This window comes from Chelonoidis abingdonii, chromosome 4 (genome assembly GCF_003597395.2).
Source record: "Chelonoidis abingdonii isolate Lonesome George chromosome 4, CheloAbing_2.0, whole genome shotgun sequence".
Taxonomy (NCBI): Eukaryota; Metazoa; Chordata; order Testudines; family Testudinidae; genus Chelonoidis; species Chelonoidis abingdonii.
Genome location: NC_133772.1, coordinates 31,183,476 through 31,202,264, shown reverse-complemented (window position 1 = coordinate 31,202,264; position 18,789 = coordinate 31,183,476). Strand labels below are relative to the sequence as shown.

The window sequence follows — 18,789 nt, the reverse complement described above, 5'->3', positions numbered from 1 at the left end:
GACATGTTTTCTTGGTATTGTGATGTAAAGAGATTACATCAACTCTCTCAGGTTGCCCAGAGAGGAACCTCTGAGAGAGAGGGGAAAGGGAAGGGAGGTATTTCCCTTGCCGGTAAGACTCAGACTTCTGGGTCTTGGGGGTCTCTCCAGGGGAAGTTTGGGGAGACCAGAGAGGGGGTCCCCCCAAGGAAAGGTTTGGGGAACCCCGAGAGGGGGCCAAAACCCTGGAAAAACTTTGGATGGTGGCAGCGAGATTAGATCCAAGCTGGTAGTAAGCTTGGAGATTCCATGGTAGCTTCTCAGTTTATGAATGCTAAGGTTCAGAATCTGAGTAGGACGTTACCACAACTCCCCATGCTGGTCTACGGAGTCTGAGCATGTTGACTTGGAGGATGCAGCGTATCTGTTCCAGCAGGGGGCAATGGGGCTATATTGTTATGCAGTTGTGATATTAAAATCCTAGGCCCCATTTTGTGAGGCTCAGAGCCCCATCAACTCCCAGCAAAGTCCATGGGCTCAAATCTTCATTCCGGTGGATGCAGGAATGGAGAGGGTTGGGCAAATGTGGTTAAAGCCACCCTTGCACATCCCAGCCCCTAGCGTAAGGGTCCATCTGCACAGCAGCTGGGAGGCGTGACTCCCAACTCAGGTAGACGTGCACATGCTAGATCTGCTAGGGCTGGCACCTAAAACTAGCAGTGCTGGCCACAGCGGTGCAAGCCAGGTAACCTGAGTATGTACCTAGGATTCTGGACAGGGTTGTACTTGGGGCCACCACCCATGCTGCAATGGCCACGCTGCAGAGCAAGCGCGTTTGTCTACCTGAGCTGGGAATCCCACCTCCTAGCTGCAGTGTAGAAATGGCCTGAATTAAAGCAGGCTCAAGGCTTCTGAAATTTGCGTCCAGGCTACGTAGGGCCTCCTAGGTGCCATCAGCCGCTGTGGCTAGCTGGAGTGCAGCCATGCACCAGTCCCACTCCCATGAACAAAAATGCTTGGAGGATATTTACCAGCCGGATGCTTTCTCTTCTCTCAGTCTCCACCAGCATGGATCCTGAGGACACAAGCTGCCCAGGGAACAGCAAACGGGGAAGAGTCATTGGTAGGTTCCCATCCCACTCAAAATCACAAGCACATTGGAACTGGGTGGAATGAACCCCACAGGATTATGGGCCACGGAAGCCCTGCCCCAAAAGATGATACAAGATTGGGGGAGGGATAGCTCAGTGGTTTGAGCATTGGCCTGCTAAATTGAGGGTTATGAGTTCAGCCCTTGAGGGGGCCATTTAGGGATCTGGGGCAAAAATCCATCTGGGGATTAGTCCTGCTTTGAGCAGAGGGTTAGACTAGATGGCCTCTTGAGGTCCCTTCCAACCCTGATATTCTATGATTGTCACTAGGATCAAGGTGTAAAGAAACCCAGTTTCAGGAGATTAAGGGTGGGATTGAGGTCTCACAGGCTCTCAAGTTCCATCTCATGAGACTCCCACTGCAAAGCAATCCAGAAGAGCTGGGATTTTCCCAAGTTCTCAGAAGCCAAAGGCTCATTGTCTGGCACCACAGTGCAATCTGCTGGGCATTTCCATGTGGCTGTGAAGTTTTCCAGATGAGATTTGATTTTACTCCATGTCACCAACTGGATCCATCGCTTCCATGACGGATGGACAGGACCTTAAAGCCTATATGCAGAGGTAACTGACCCTGAGCTTGGGACTCAGAGAGAGAATCACATGAGCCTCTTGATCTAAGAATAAGGGCCAGTTTAGTCCCCTGTTGATGGCTGCATCAGTTTAAGTAGTCTTATGGGGCACTGCCACTAGAGAGGGGGCAAAGATCTACCATCTCCCAGACTGGGATGTGTATACAGTGGAGCCTGACTGAATGCAGGGGTGAATTTCCATCCTATTCTAGAGGAGTTCTTCCCTGCCAGAGCTGGGGCATCTCTGTTGCAGCGGTGATTGGGGGGTGAAATCTAGCAGACTGAACCCCTCCCTCACACCAGCTTGGGGGATGGATCTGATCCAGGGCACGATTGGGGCAGAGCAATGTTATAGGCATAGAGTTGCCAGTCTGCCGCAGCATTCAGGGGTCTCTCTCATGTTTCCATGAGCCTCATTTGCAGGCCTGCAACCCAAAATATTTGTGAGTGCTAATGATGGCATGCTGGCCCAGGATAGTGCACATCTGCATGCTGTGAGCCTGCACCATGGGGGGGGCCCGATGGAGTTGCCACAGGTTGAGCAAACAGACCCTCCGAGGGGGAGTGAGTCCACCCTGAAAGCATTTGCAGGGTCACCACAATCTTCTCCTCCCTTCCCAAGGGCTCAGTGCATAGCACACTCCCTTTTATTCTGAAAGCCTGCCTGGCTATGCTCACTGTCTTCTGTGCCGGAGTCCAGGGCATATACCAGAGCAGATTTGTTGAGACATGCCCCTACTCCCCCTGAAACTGGATCAAAGGGCTGAGCTCCTCACTACCGGAGCTGGCTGTGCCTACCAGCAAGCCGATCCAGAAGTAGACTCCGCTGGCTACGGTGAGGGCTGGGGCTGCGGATTCAGTTATCATCAAGGCAATCCCAAAGGAGATCTGCGTGAAACCAGATATGATCTGTATGGCCTAGAGGGGAAGAGGAGATGGAGCTTGGTATCACTTATACACAATATATGCGGCAGCATTGCCATGATCTATGGCATTACTGTTATCACCATAGCCACTACCACTAACATCATTACCTCCATCACCTGCCATCACCCTATCACCCTGCCAGCATCATCACCCCCACCATCATCATTCCACCAACCCCATCACCCTGCGAACCTCATCACCGCCATCACTCTCACCAAACTCATCACCCACACCATCATCAGCCCAACCAACCCTATCACCCTGCGAACCCCATCACCCTGTCAACATCATCACCATCATCAGCCTCACCAAACTCATCACCCTGCCAATGTCATCACTGCCACAAAACCCATCATCTCATCACCCTGACAACTCCATCACCCCCACCATCATCGTCATCATCCCCACCAACCCTATCACCCTCGCCAACCCCATCACCCTGCCAACATCATCACCTCCACCATCATCCTCATCATCCTGCCAAGATCATCACCGCCATCAGCCCAACCAACCCCATCACCCTGCTAACATCATCACCCCATCAGCCCAACCAGACCCTTCATAGAATCATAGAATATCAGGGTTGGAAGGGTCTTCAGAAGGTCATCTAGTCCAGCCCCTTGCTCAAAGCAGGACCAATTCCCAACTAAATCATCTCAGCCAGGGCTTTGTCGAGCCTGACCTTAAAAACCTCTAAGGAAGGAGATTCCACCACCTCCCTAGGTAACCCATCTAGTGCTTCACCACCCTTCGAGTGAAAAAGTTTTTCCTAATATCCAACCTAAACCTCCCCCACTGCAACTTCAGACCATTGCTCCTTGTTCTGTCATCTACTATCACTGAGAACAGTCTAGAGCTATCCTCTTTGGAACCTCCTTTCAGGTAGTTGAAAGCAGCTACTAAATCTCTCATCATTCTTCTCTTCTGCAGACTAAACAATCCCAATTCCCTCAGCCTCTCCTCAGAAGTCATGTGCCAGCCCCGTAATCATTTCTCTTCGCTCTCGCTGGAGCTCTGTCCAATTTTTTCCAACATCCTTCTTGTAGAAGTGGAGCCCAAAACTGGACACAGACCCAGATGAAGGCCTCAACCAATGTTTGATATAGAGGGGAATGAATCACGTCCCTCGATTTGCTGGCAAGGCCCCTACTTAATACAGCCTCCAAAGCCATTAGCCTTCGTGGCAACAAGGGCACGCTGTTGACTTCATATCCAGCTTCTCGCCACTGTAACACCCTAGGTCCTTTCTGCAGAAATGCTCCTAGCTATTTGCCCTAGTCTGTAAAAAGTGAATGGGATTCTTCCGTCCTAAGTGCAGGACTCTGCAACTTGTCCCTTGTTGAACTCTTCAGGTTTCTTTTGGCCAATCCTTAATTTGTCTGTCCCTCTGTATCCTATTCCCTCTCCAGCGTATCTACCAATCCCCCAGTTTAGGTCATCTGCAAACTCGCTTTGAAGTGCAAGTCCAGCGCAATCCTCCAGATCATTATGGAAGATATTGATACAAAATGGCCACAGGAACTGACCTTGGACACTCTGTTTGGAACCACCTGCAAAATTAGACATGATGTGGTTGATCTCTACCGTTGACTCGACGATCTGCCAGCCGTTTCCTATTACCTTATAAGTCCATATCAGCAGTCATACTTCTTTAACTGGCTGGCAGAATACTGGGGAGACCATATCGAAAGCTTTGCCCCAAGTCAAGGAATAACAACATCCATGCTTTCCCCTTCATCCACAGAGCATTATCTCCTCATATAAGGCAATTAGGTTAGCAGGCATGACTGGCCCTTGGGTGAATCCAAGCTGTCTGTTCCTGAATCACTTTCTCTCCCTAAGTGCTTCAGAATGAGTTCTTTGAGACCTCTCCATGATTTTCCCAAGGAGAGGTGAGGCTGACTGGCCCTGTAGTTCCCTGGAATTTCCTCTTTCTTCCCTTTTTTAAAAGTTGGGCACTACCATTAGCCTTTTGTCCAGTCATTCCGGACCTCCCCGTTCACCATGAGTTTTCAAAGATAACCCTGTGAACCCCATCACTGCCACCATCCTCACCACCATCAGCCCCACCAACACTATCACCCTCGCCAACATCATCACCATGCCAATGTCATCAGCCCTACCAACCCCATCACCCCACCAATGTCATCCCTGCTGCCAACCCCATCACAGCCATCATCCCCACCAACCTCTTCACCCCTATGATCCCCATCACCCTGCCAACATCATCACTGCCATCACCCCCACCAACCTCATCACCCCTGCCATCAGCATCACCATCAGCCTCACAAATCCCATCACCCTGCCAATATCATCACCCCATCACACTGCCAACGTCATCAGCCCCATCATCCATCACCATCACCCCTGCCAACCCCATCACTCTGCAATTATCATCATCTCTCCCCCCACCCCCACCAACATTATCACCATAGTCCCATCACCCCCACCATCAATGCTAACCATCGTCTTTACCATCCCCAGTACCGTTATGAATAGCAGCTGCATCCCCACTGCTGCCATTGTCATTATTTTCTGTTTTCTCCTTTCCCCCTGCCTCCCTCCTCCCCCCCCCGGCCTGGGGAACAAACTGTGACTTCCCGTCACATTGCCACTTCAGACCTCCGTTCCTGGAGGAGCTCGTCTCCTGATGACCCACAGTGTCTGAGACACACACGCTCAGCTGCAGCCCTTAGGTCAGCCCCAGGCCCTAAACTTATCAGCAGAATGAGAGCAGATGAGGGAAATCAACCGAGTTGAGGCACCAAAATCCTCCCATGGAGATAATCCTCTCTGCCTTACATTGCCTGGCTGGCCAGCATTTTTCTGGGCACACGGGGAGATGTTTATGCCTTTGGATACCAGGGAGCTGTTAAGCTAGGAAACCTTGCAGCTGTAGCACTTCATGGTGTGCTCTTGCCAGCTCTCACCAGCTAAACGGGGTTCAGGCTGTGTTAATAGCACCATGGAAGGTTGGTGATTCAATAGGGGTGTTCTTCACTTTGGGTTAGCTCCAGACCTGCTCCCTAGGGAAAGTGGGGCACTTGCCTTTTGGAGCAGAGATAAAACTGAGGTCACTCCTGGTCTTTTAAGATGTCAAAGGGGGAGGCTAGTTCTGGCATCATGGCTCATGTAATTACACACTGCCTTCCCCAAATTTCCCTCCTGCTGTTTCACTTGCATATGGCTGCAGCACAGTTGCTGTGCGTCACCCCAGAGGCGGCTGCATTTCAGTAGCTGGAGGAGCTGCAGCGTGGAAACTTTAGGGATGCAAGGGGCTATGTGACCATCTAATGAGGGGGTGACACTTACCGTTCAGATGGCGCTAGCTGGGCCCCTTGTTGGGCCATCTCAGCAGCCAGGCAAGGGCTGAATGTGCAGGGCGCAGGTTCCAGTTCTAAGCCACCCCACCCCCCAGTGAAGGGTTAATTCCTGCTTGTCTAGACCTCACCCACAGCATCCTTGCAAGTGAAGGGAAGGAGAGTCCACTAGTCTCCCAGAGAGCTGAGGGGAAGGGCCCAGCTCCCCCTCGCTAAGTGCACTGTGTGTGTGTGGGGGTCACTCTCAGTTCTCCTTCGTTTGTCCAGCAGAGATGTCAGACGTCAGATCCTCACCCCCAGTGCCTTGGGCTGTGCCTTCCTGAAGCCTTTGACCTCGGCTGAGCTGGGACGTGGTGCCGTTGAGTCCAGTTGTGCAGTCCGGGGGTCAGTCTGCCGGATGACCTCTGTGACGACCTTCACTCCCCCGGATTCTGTCACCGTTGCTGCCATTTTGGTGCCAGCTGTGTAGAGAATGGGGAAGTTGGGGTCAGCAGCAGGACAAAACTGGGGCAGGGGAATGGCAGTTCCCCATTGTGGCAGTCAGGCAGAGGGGAATCCTCCGCCTCCTGCCAATGGAATGGGACAGCTGGGGAATCCCTTCAGACAAATAGTCTATAGGGGAAGGATGAGCTTGCTATGGGCATCCCAGGGGCCTGCTCGCTAAGGAGATCCAGAGGAGAGATCCCAGAAGCCTGCTGGCTAAGGGGATCCCAAAGGAGAGACCTCAGGGGCCTACTTGTTAAGGGGATCCCAGAGGAAATGTCCCAGGGGTCTGCTTTCTAAGGGGATCCCAGAGGAGAGTCTCCAGGGGCCTGTTGGCCAAGTGGATCCCAGGGAAGAGATCCCAGGGGTGAGCTCACTAGGGGATCCCAGGGGAGATCTTAGTGGCCTGCTTGCTATGGGATCCCAAGGGAGAAGTCCCACAGATATTTGATGTACAATGATCCCAATGATTTACCCCTTAGGGTTTCCAGAAGGAGCCAGGGGAGGGGTGACTCCCAGGCTCCACTGAAAGGCAGTGCAGGGGCTAATTAGGCCAGTCCTGTGGCTGCATTCTGTGGGGACAGCAGGTCAGATCCTGGCCCCTGTCACGTCCCAGACACTGGAAGTTATGAGGCTGCAGGCTTCGGGAAGTGGGGAAGGGGTCATGGGGCGAGTAAACCCACCCTGGGTAGACTGCCGTGAAGACTGGTGGACTAGCAATACGAGTAGGTCCCTAGGATCCAGGGCAGGCTTGGACAGCTCACACTGAAACCTGCCACATCTTCACTGCAATTTTGTTCCACGCTAGCTCAGTGAAAGCTAGTGCGGGTATGCCACAGCGCTGCAGTCAGGCCTCTGTGAGGAGCATGGACACACTCAAAGATTGCTTCATGCCAAGCACGTGGGTTACTTCCCGTCATTCCCCCCGCCCTGGCAAAGGGAGAAGAAATTCCAGAGGATAAAGATAAGGGAGTGGGCGGGGGTTAGAGAGAGGAGGCCAAAGCAGGGAAGGAGGATACCCTCCATTTGCTGGGAGAAAGCAGGGCCTGGGGAACAACAGAACCAAACAAAGAGGAGGGGGCAGGGGAGAGGGTGAGAAATGAAACAACAGGAAGAGAGAGAGAGGGAAAAACAGAATTGGTTTGGAGGGGAAGATACAGTAGAAAAGCTATAGGGAGGGAGATGGAAACAAAGGGAAGGACAAAAAGTGAGGAGGAGGGACAAAGTATTTGGGAGACCAGATCCCAAGGCTGTGCTCACCATGGGGATCTCTGGGCAAGCTCCCTAGGGAGGGAGGGATAGAGTGAGAGATGCAGAGGAGGAGGAGGAAAGATAAGAGAGAAAGAGGGGAGGGAAAGAGAGAAGCACGTAGGGGAATAAGGAGGATGGAGGGAGAAATGAAGTGGTGGACTGAGAGAGACACAGAGAGAGGGAAATCAGCAGAGACACATTTTGACTCCTGCTGTTCAGGACTCTTGATGGATTCAAAACTACTACGATGCAAGTCCCTCTTGCCCCCCAACCTAACAATCGCCCCCCAGTTCCTTAGGGATCTCCCCAGGGCCATCCTTAGGATTTATGGGGCCCTACGCAGTATTATTAAACTGGTGCCCCTATGCCCGATGGCAGCCCGGACTCTCAGCCAGGGGGTGGGAGGGTGCGGGGGGAGGAACGAGGCAGCAAAGGATAGCAAGATGCCCGACCTGCCTCACAGTGGCAGAGAGTCACAGTTCCCCACAGAGACCCCCACACCCTCTCCCTCACACAGAATGGACATGCAGAAGGTACCTAATTAAAAGCACTAAACTTGGGAATAAAAAATGTGAGTCACAGTTTTTTTTATATGCCTTGAAGCTTTTCAGACATTTATTTGCAAAAACTTCATAGTAAGGGCGAGTCAGCTGTCCTGCTGAATACAAAATTAAATATTAGGGAATACCTGATGCAGCTCTTCTCTGTTTTACAGTTTCTTAATCAGTATTTCTAAGCTGATTTCATATTTTAAATGTACTCTTAAACCTTCATAAAGTCATCATTCCAGACTACTATATAGTTAACTCACTGAAACAAAGACATTATTTTAAATTAATCAGTCACAGAGGTTTTGTGTGTTCATAACAATGTGCATTGCTTTTAGAAAAAGGGAACACTAATTTACTTTGCATGATCTCCATAACAAAACACATGTTTATGAAATTTTACCAACTTTAAAAAAATACATTTCCAAAGATTTTAGGCATAACAAAGGATTTTATATCTTAATAAGGTACTGATTTTGCTGGAGGGTTTCTTCAAACTAGTTCATCAGATAGTCAGAAGTAAAGAGAGGGAAACTGTTTGTCCTGCTATCTGGAAGGAAAGGGATGTTGTCTCTTTAAGGGCTCTCTTCAAGATGGGGCGGGGGAGAGAGGGAAAAAGGGAAGGACAGGAAGACTTTGGAAGCAAGGTTTTTTTACTATAATAATTAAAATTAAAACGTGTATTTTAGATAAGGGTGGTGTTTTGAAGGATTTATTTAAAAAACTATATATCTGAAGATCCATGCATTTAAGGCTAAAGATGATTGTGCATCTAAAAGTCTGTGCAAGGATTTTTTAGAGATGTGGTATTATAATCTTCACCAACTCACGAATGAAATATTTTTAAAGAAAATGTTAAACTAACGGACATGTTCTGAGTAAATATTACAGTAACGCACAACTGTTTTTGTCAGTAAATTCAGAAACTGACAGTATATACCTGAGGGTTGGCAAATGCCTGTTAAATGGCTTGAATGGCTCTTTAACGGTTTCAATGTTGTGCTAATAGGTCTGGCAGGCTGGAGGCTTTTTCACTTTTAAGTTACTAGATCTCCTCCCAAGGAAGAGTCACCAGGCTGCAGCAGTCAGCTGTGGGAGCCTGCAGGAAGGGTCAGAACAGGGATAGGAAGAGCGAAAAGGTGGACACTAAGACTCAGTGGTGGCCAAAATTTTTAGGTGACCTACGCAGCCATGTATTCTGCCTATGCTGAAGGATGGTCCTGGATCTCTCACTCCCCCACCCCCTCACCAACCTAACAATCACCCCGCCCCCCAGTTTCTTGGGGATCTCCCACTCCCCACAGTCCCCCCTCACCAATCTAACAATCACCCCCCAGTTCCTTGGGGATCTCCCACTTCCCCCTATCAATCTAGCAATCTCCCCCCAGCCCCTTGGGGATCTCCCACTCCTCACCGCCCCCCACTTCCAGGGTCTCCCTGGCTCAGCGAGTGTTTGTCAGGGGGCTGACCCGCTGCCTTCACTTACTCTGCCTAGCTGCCTGGCTGGTGGGATGCCGTGTGTTGTGTTGTGCAAGCCTCAGGGTTCTCTCTGCCTTAGCAGCTTTCCCCAACTCGTTGGCCAGAGTCCAGTACTGGGCGGGAATGCAGAGAGCCTGTCAGAGGAACTCATTGCCATTCTGGCAGCTCTGCAGGGACAGGAAGTTTGTTTGTGGACATTTGTGAGGGTTCCTCTTTCCTAAGTCTCCCCTTCTGGCCTGTTTCCCAGAGCCAGGGAGGGAAGGGTGGGGTGGTGAGAGGGAGGATCAGTCCACCTCTGTGGATCTGAGTGCCTGTAAGAGAGACAACGTGGACCGGAGACAGAGACTGTGTGCAGGGAGAAAATAATGTGAATTACTTTGTATCTTTGTATCTTCATGAAATATGCATCTGTGGTGCCCACAGCACAGCCTTGGGCACTTGAAGGCCCCTCTGTATCCCCAGTATATCTTTTGTATACAGCATCTTTTGTATACAGCCCTTGATGCCAGCTGGTAGAGGGCACAGGGGAGCATAGGATTTTGCAGGGATCCCCTAGGTTGGCTACCTGCATAATAGCTCACTGAAGGGTGGCCTGTGAAGTCTCTAGCAAGAGCCAGTAGCCTACTGGTCGTCACGGTCATTGTGTAATGTATGTACAGGTAATATTTAAAGAGTCACCTATCAATAATAAAAATGATGTTCTTAAGGTCTTGGAGTTAAAGCTGGTCACCAGGCAGTGACATATCTCAGAGATGTTCCTTTCAGACAGGAGGTAATAGACGCCTGTGTCCCTATCTGGCCATTTGTGTGTTGCGTGCCTCTCAGTGGATGTCTATTTGCAAACTAAGCCAGGTGTGAATTACAAGAGAGGAAATCTATAGGGAGAAACAAGCAGCAGGGGTGGGAGTGGCCTGTTGAAGAATAAAGATAAAGGATTGGCCTGGTATATCTTGGTGTGCAAGAGACACAATGAATTCTTCACCAAAGAGGTGTTCTTCTCATGAAAGGAGAGTCCTAGTCAGCCCAGCTGTAAAACTCTGCAAGGATTTCGAGCGAGCAACATTCTACAAGACATGAGAATATCTTGTGAATTAAGTCTAGGTTCTAGAATGCATGTTATAATTTTGTTTTATATGTAGCCATTTGTTTCCAGTACTTCCTCTTGCTACTGTTGGGATCTCTCTGCTTTGGTAAATAAACTTGTATTTGATTTCACTATAAACAAATTGAAGTGGTGTGAATTGAATAGAATGGTGGTCTGAGGTGGAAAAGGTAAGCTGGGCCATATGGCTTCTTTGGAAGTAGCAGATTGGTGAAATCTGTGAGTGTCTAGAGGGCCAGGGGGTGGGCACTTCAGTGGGATGCTTGGAGGATGCCTGTTGGTAGCCTGTAGAGGGACTGGAAGGCCTGGAAGGCCTGGAGGGGAGTGATTGTGTTGCTTGTGGCTAATGGAGTTGAGGAGCTGACCCCCACCAATCACAGACAAGGCTCCCTCATGCTAAGGGCAGGTGGTAGCAAGATGCTTTCAGCCCTGGGTGACAGGCACATTTCCTTCACACAGCCCTGGCAACATGCCTCAGCCCTGCCTTGGAAGGCATGGCTGCCTCTGGGGGTGAGCAGGACCCCTGCATGCCCTTGTCCTCAGCCTCATCTCCTCATAGCACCGTGGCACCAGCGGCCTATGGATGACAATGGCCAGAATCTCCAGCAGAAGCTGTGGGGTTTTGGGAAAGCTGCTCGGGAACTTTCCTTGGGAAAATGCCCTTTTTGCATAGTCCGGAGTTTTCAGCAGGATGGCTCCCAGGCTGACCGGCCTTGAAGACTCATGTCAGTTTCACTGCCTGAATTTCATCTGAATTGCAGAATATGAAATTGACAAAAGCCATCCCAGAGGGGCTGCCCAACTGTAGTGCTTTGACTCTGTGCTGCCCCAGCTCTCAGTCTCCCCACCTCCTCCCCAGCTCTGGAGCCAAAGAGGCTAAATGCCCTGGCTGGCTCTCTGCTTCTCCAGCTCTCGGAAATGGGGGAATCAGGAAGGTGGAGTGGCTGGGCTCAATCCCTTTCTGGCTGCCAGAGCTAGGGGCCAGGGTGAGTGGCGGGGGTCTTTATCTGTTGCAGCTGGGGGAAGGATTTTGTCAGTTTCACTTTCAGAAATTAACAAGTGTTTTCCAGGTGGGCAGCTGAAAAACTCCAAAGGAATTTTATTTGAGATCTCTCCCTGTGAACAATGGCACATGTTCGTCTTTTCCTTCTCATTTGGAAATTTTTCAAAAATGCGACATTGTCCATGGAAAGGGATTTCCATTTTCCAGCCAGCTATAGGGAATATGTCTGTGTCTAGTTACCTTTCGCTTGGTGTTATGGCCACGATTTGTGACTGTAATGGTCCTTGCGAATTAGATCATCCATCTGGTGTGTGGGGAGCAAGCTATGTTTGGGAAATGGGGCAATCAAGGCTGCTCTGACCCCATCAGCAATGAGTGGCTTTCCCTGTTTGAACAATAGGGTTTTGAATGGACTTATCTCTTCCCAGAGGGGGGGAGAAGAGCGGAGGCTGGAATTCCTTCCTTCTCCCTGCTCCCCAATCTTGGCCCATGTTTTAAAGAGCTGCAATTTTTCTCCAGCTGACCACCTGACATGGCGTCAGGAAAAGTCTGTTTTTAAAGGAGACATGCTCTCTATGGAAGGAGAGCCTGTTCACTGCCAGAAAGACAAGACATTGCTGGAGGCATCCGGACAAGAGGCACCTTGCTGTTCTTCTAGGACACTGGCCAAAGCCGCAAGGACTCTCAGGAGGGATGAGAACTCCAAGGAGGTAAAGGTGGTGAACTGCATTTAGATGTTCATTGTTTTGTCTACGTCTGAATCTCTCCTGTGCTGTCTAAGACTACAGAGTTTGTGTTTAAGAAGTTCCTTTGCAAAGCTTGTATTCCTTGCTTTATCTGCCATGTGTCCTCTAAGAGTTAAACTTCTGAGTGTACATGGGGGCAGAACTCTGGGGACAGCATGCACAAACTACTGATGGGAGGTCTGTGGGGGCTCAGCACTGCTCTCGAGGTGGAGAGCAGTAGGACTGTGGGATCTCACGGGCCAAAAGGGGCACCAGAGAGGACACCTGCATCCCAGGAGTGTGTGTGAGAGCTCAGAGCTAGAGACCCAATCAGGAGGCTGCTCAGAGCGAGCAGGCTTGAAAGCACGGGGAATCCTGACATTGGGTCCAATAGAGCTGATGGGTGATCAGCCACTAGAAGGGAACTCAACCAGGGCTGTTACAGCCCAGAGATGATTTCTTTGCCTCCAGCAAGCCATGGTGGAAATCCCAGAGGGAGGGCCTGACATGGGGAATGGGATAATTCAGTTATCTCCGTCAGGCTAATCCAGTTGTGTCCTGATGAGAGGATTTTCCATGTAATATGATGGATAAGGTGGCTCTGATCTACGGATGTTTCCCTCTTCCTGTCATATGACTGGGCTCATGGTAGACAGGTGAGGATGCTCGTACTATTTCTTTAACTCTGCAGGAGGAAGCCTAGCAAGAGAGTTGAGGCTAGGGAACATAGATGCATTGCAGTGAAGCAATGGGAGGGACAGTGTAGCTGTAGGGATGATATTGCCTCCCTTAGTCTAACACAGTTCCTTGTTCAGTGTTTGAACCAAGCAACTCTTTCCAGGATTCTTTCCCCTCGTCACATGACATGGTGCCAGGTGTCAAACTCACTTTAAAGCAACATAAAGAAGAGGTGGATGAAAATGCAAACCTTCCACCAGACTTTGATGAGTCCCTGGAATGACATGAGTGCAAGGAGCTCTTCCCTGGATTCCAGACCCCATCAAAGAGCAGTGACCCAGAGAAGGTGTGACTGGGGCCCTAGTGGGGGCCAGCTGTGGTCACTCAGTTAGGGTGAGCTGCAAAGAATGGGGCAGCCAAACCCCCAAAAGTTGGTGGATATTTCAGTACTTAACATAAAACAGATTCTTTATTACTTTACTGGTTACTCAGAAGTCCAAACAACACAGTTCCCTTAAAGTGATCCAGCCTCCATCCAGGTACCCATGTCAAATATGATGAAAATTTTTGTCAATCTTATTTCATCATATAAAAGAAAAGGTTCTACCAATCCCAAAAGATCGGACACATTAACTCCCAGGTTAATGAATGTTTCGTACTTACCCCAAATACATACTACAGCCAATTCTTAACTAAACTAAAATTTATTAAAAAACAAAAAAGAGAGAGTATGGTTAAAAGATAAATATACATACAGACACGAGTTCAAATCATTGAAATGCAGATTCACAGCAGAGATGGTGAGCTTTGTAGTTGCAAAGAGTTCCTTTAGAATTCAGTTCACAGATCATAGTCCAATGTCCATATCTCATATTCAGGGCGTACCAGTATACTGGGACCTCAGTCTTATGGCTCAAACTTCCCCTGAGGAAGTCTAAGCAGATCTGAGCTGGCAGAATCAGGATCCAAGGATATTTTATATAAGTTCATGTCTTTTGACAAGTTGGGATTTCTTCGGGGAACAAAAGGTAATTAGGATGATGTTGAAGGAGGTCCATCACCGGTACTTAGCTATATATAAGGCTATTTGCTTTTTCCTCCACCATTCACAGTACATTTCAAAGAGAGATGAATACCGAGATATCCCATGTTTACAATTAATTTAAATGCAAGGATCTTCTTTTGACCTCTGAATTATCAGGATACAGCATAGATAGGGACTCTTGATTACATTGTCAGACCCTACTCATACATATGTAAATACACAAATATTATCTTCCCAGTGTCTTTTGAGGGTTATTTATTTTGCAGGATGTTTAACCCTTTCTAGCCATGCATCACAGAAGGGTAACACTAAGATCAGTTTTAGCGTATGCAATGGGAACTGAAAATCATTTGCCTTTGCCAAGGAAGGAAATCAGAATATGTGTCACATCCTTCTTCAAAAGCGTGACAAGCATTTCATTCTCTAAAAGGAACGCTGTACGCAAATAGACGAGCTTTCACAATAGGGTGCAGAGAAAACATGGAAGCCTTTGGCCAAGCTCTACATGAATAAGCAGAGCATTGTGGCTTTGGTATCCATGATCAAGGACATTGTGCAGCAGAGATTGTCTAGTAGGTGGGGTTTTCAGCAAGGAGCTTTCAGAACAAACATGTATCTGAGCTAGCGCTGGACGAGGCAAATCTAACCAGCACAGCAACCTGAGCTAGTGAAAATTAACTGCCAAAAACTTTGCTATTGCAGTGTTAAGGTTGCCCAGTAGTGCCTTGTGCCCTTCAGGATCATGGAGAGAGATTAAATTTAAACCTCTGAAAACTAAGAAATTAAGAGTTATGATACATGGTATCCTCCCCACACAACCTTAACTCTGCCCTCCTGGAACTTTCAATAGCCACTAGAAATGGCTAAGTCAGGGTGGTGCCACAATAAATGAATGCAGATCACCCAGCAAGAAAATAGCGGAAGCATATGTGAGAAGAAGGAAAGAAAACATTCCCATGGGGAAAAGGGAAGCATCATCTTAAGAGTGCTGAGTTCCCATGGGAAAAAGGGGGTAGGTGAGGCAAAAGCAGACAGAGCAAGTGAGGTCTGCTCACCTACTAGAAACGTGCAAGAAAACCAAGAAACAATGACAATGTAGACATGTTTGTACAACAAAGGAATTAAGGAGATGGTCTCACTTACCTTCCCTTGTTTTTTTTCTCCAGAGATCTGTGTCCAGAGAAGGCATCATGACAGGTATCAGAGGGGTAGCATGTTAGTCTGTACCCACAAAAACAACATGGAGTCCGGTGGCACCTTAAAGACTAACATTTATTTGGGCATAAGCTTTTGTGGGTAAAAAACCCACTTCTTCAGATACATGGAGTGAAAATTACAGATGCGGGCATAAATATATTGGCACATGAAGAGAAGGGAGTTACCTTACAAGTGGAGAATCAGTGATGACAAGGCCAATTCAGTCAGGGTGGATGTGGTCCACTCCCAATAATTGATGAGGAGGTGTCAATACCAAGAGAGGAAAAATTGCTTTTGTAGTTGAGTGAGCCAGCCACTCCCAGTCCTATTCAAGCCAAATTAACGGTGTTAAATTTGCAAATGAATTGTAGCTTTGCAGTTTCTCTTTGAAGTCTGTTTTTGAAGTTTTTTTGTTGAAGTATGGCTACTTTTTAAATCTGTTACTGAAAAGTCCAGGGAGATTAAGTGTTCCCTACTGGCTTTTGTATGTTACCATTCCTGATGTCTGATTTGTGTCCTTTATTCTTACGTAGAGACTGTCCCGTTTGACCAATGTACATGGTAGAGGGGCATTGGCTGACACATGATGAATATATCACATTAGTGGATGTGCAGGTGAGTGAGACCTTGATGGTTGTGTGCAATGTTGTGGGTCTTCTGATGATGTCGCTAGAGTAGATATGGGGACAGAGAAGGCAACAGGGTTTCTTACAGGGATTGGTTCCTGGGTTAGTGTGTGGTGTGGTGTGCAGTTGCTGGTGAGTATTTGCTTCAGGTTGGGGGGCTGTCTATAAGCAAGGACTGCCCTGCCTCTCAAGGTCTGTGAGAGTGAGGGATAATTTTCCAGGATAGGCTGTAGATTGTTGATGTTGTGCTGGAGAGGTTTTGGCTGGGGGCTATACGTGATGGCCAGTGGTGTTCTGTTATTTCTTTGTTGGGCCTGTCCTGTAGTAGGTGATTTCTGGGTACCAGTCTCACTCTGTCAATCTGTTTCCTCACTTCCCCAGGTGGGCATTGTAGTCTTAAGAATGCTTGATAAAGATCTTGTAGGTGTTTGTCTCATGAACAGGCTGGGCTGTTAATCTCAAAATCTGCAGTCCTATTGTTAAATTTAAATTTGATTCAGGGGCAGAAGGGTCTGTGATTTGTAAAGACACTTTTAAGAAGAGCCCTCGCTCTGACTCAGACTGAGAGCAGAGCTCAGTAGCCTAGAGGCACAGATAAATGACCCAATCTTATCAGAGCTTGAGAGAGTAATTTTAGATGGATGGACTATGTAAAAAACTCCAGGTCCTTCCAAACACAAAATCCAATTGGGAATACAGTGATGGAATGTCTGCATCTCGTGAGATTCTGTCCAAAGGACATCATTGTCATGATGCCACATAGTGTGAGATCACAAATACTAAGCATTATCCAGAGTGCTCTTCTGAGTATGGAGAAGTGTAAGAACAAAGCCTGAGAGCCATGTTGCAGCCAGGCAGGAATGCTCCTTTGAAGATAAGATATCCTAATGTGGAATCTGCAGTCAGCTGAGGAAACAAGAACCTCTGTTTGCCTTTGGTTTAAAATTGGAACAGATCTGCTTGAATTAAATGGGAATGATCCTCCATTATTAATGGACAACTACTGAATTAAAAAAAATTGAGATGTTGCACAACACATCAAGTAGCAATGTAATAACAAATACCTGTGAATTGCAGGTAGCTCATCATGTGATTCCAGAAGTATCACAGATACAGGTGACTACAAGTCACAAATTATTTTTATTATAATAGCATGTAGGGGCCCCAGTTGTGGACCAGGACGCTATTGTGCTAGGTGCAGTACAAAACACAACAAATGGTTCCTGCCCAACAGAGCTGACAGTGTGAGTATACGACAAGACAAGAGACAACAGATGTATGGAGACAGATAGGGGAGCACAAGGAAACAATGAGAAAATATTGGTCAGCATGATAGGCATTGATCTCAGCACAACAATCCTCGTTTTCCAGTTCAAAATTACTTGTTTTTTAAATGTAAGCTAACTGGACTGAAAAGAAAAGAAAAGCCGTTAAAATTGCAATGAACTGTTTTAGTTTTTCTGTTTGCAAACCTTTTTTAAGATTACAACTTTTTGTCCTGATTCAAGAAGGGGAAAAATTTCTAACGCTTGAAAAATATTTGCAGAGTGGAAAAACAATTTCCTGCCCAGCTCTCACAAGTAACAACGGCCCACTCAGGCTGACATCTTATGGATGTGAAAGCATGGACTTCAACCTGGTGGCCACCATCTCCACCATCCTGGCTTCCTATGGCTCCATTACTGCTGCTGTGCTAAAGATCTCCCCCCTCAGCTGGGGGTCTGCACCCTGCCGTCTCTACCTGTGCTGCCCACCTGACAGCTGTGGAGTTGCTGTACAGCACCCCAGCCTTCATGTACATGCGCCCCACTTCCAGCTACTCGCTGGGCACCGACAAAGTGGCCTCTGTGTTCTACATGGTGGTGACCGCCATGCTAAAGCCCCGATCTACTGCCTGAAGAACACCTTGCACAGGGCTCTCTTGGGGAAGGAGACCACTTGGCTGGGCAGGCAAAGGCCTTGCTGCAAGGCTTATGTGGGACAATAACCTGGGAAGAGGATGGGACTGCAGTGACCTTGGAGATAATGACAGCAGTCCACTCAGGGGGCTGGAGGCTGCAGGCCTCCTGGGAGACATTCTCTTCCCCTTTATGTCTGTGCCCCACCCTCCGTCTTGACCAGCCTGTTTGTGGTTTGTACGGAGGTCATGCGGTGTAATTGCTCCTCAAGCAGAGTATACATATTCTGAGTAGCCATCTCCGAGCTAGCTTTAACCTAGCTAGATAAACTGCAACAGTGCCTGGTTGGAACCCTGGGTATTAACTCATGAGGCTGCCATGGCTTCACTGCTCCAGTACCCAAGCTAGCTAGGGTAAAGCTAACTCAGGTATGTCTACAGTAACTGGAATCACAGCCCATGGTTGCAGAGGTGCCATACCCTGTGTGTCTGTCTGTTCTCACCCCCCCCGGCCCCACCTCGCTGTCTGTGCCTCTGTGCCTGTTCCAAATGTGTTTCACAGCATACACACAGGCAAATTAGCTAAAAACATAAAATACTCTTGCTGGAAGGTTGCAGTGTAACCACAGGTGCCCCTTCCCTGCCCCTATTCCAACTCCTTCCCCAAATCCCCATCCCAGCCCCGCCTCTTCCCCTGAGTGCACCACATTCTCGTTCCTCCCCTGCCCTCCCAGCATGCCACCAAACAGCTCTTTGGCAGCGGCCAGGAGAAAGTGCTGGGAGGTAGATGGAGGAGTGGGTACGTGGTG

At 48.5% G+C, this 18,789-nt stretch overlaps 1 protein-coding gene across 2 annotated transcripts in view; it reads right to left on the bottom strand.

The window, feature by feature from the left end:
• Positions 1–10,082, bottom strand: part of LOC116825948 (membrane-spanning 4-domains subfamily A member 4A-like) — a 16,879-nt gene extending 6,797 nt beyond the window's left edge. The window contains exons 1-4 of one of the 2 annotated variants that reach the window (XM_032782381.2): positions 9,715–10,038; positions 6,241–6,407; positions 2,498–2,617; positions 1,011–1,067 (exon numbers count right to left, since the gene is read on the bottom strand). In XM_032782381.2, the coding sequence (XP_032638272.1) occupies positions 1,011–1,067; positions 2,498–2,617; positions 6,241–6,396 (333 nt within the window). In that variant the 5' untranslated portion in view covers positions 6,397–6,407; positions 9,715–10,038. Of the gene's footprint in view, positions 1–1,010; positions 1,068–2,497; positions 2,618–6,240; positions 6,408–9,714 lie in introns of both variants that reach the window. The other variant, XM_075065007.1, reaches the window with a different exon arrangement.
• Between the last annotated feature and the right edge of the window lie 8,707 nt (positions 10,083–18,789).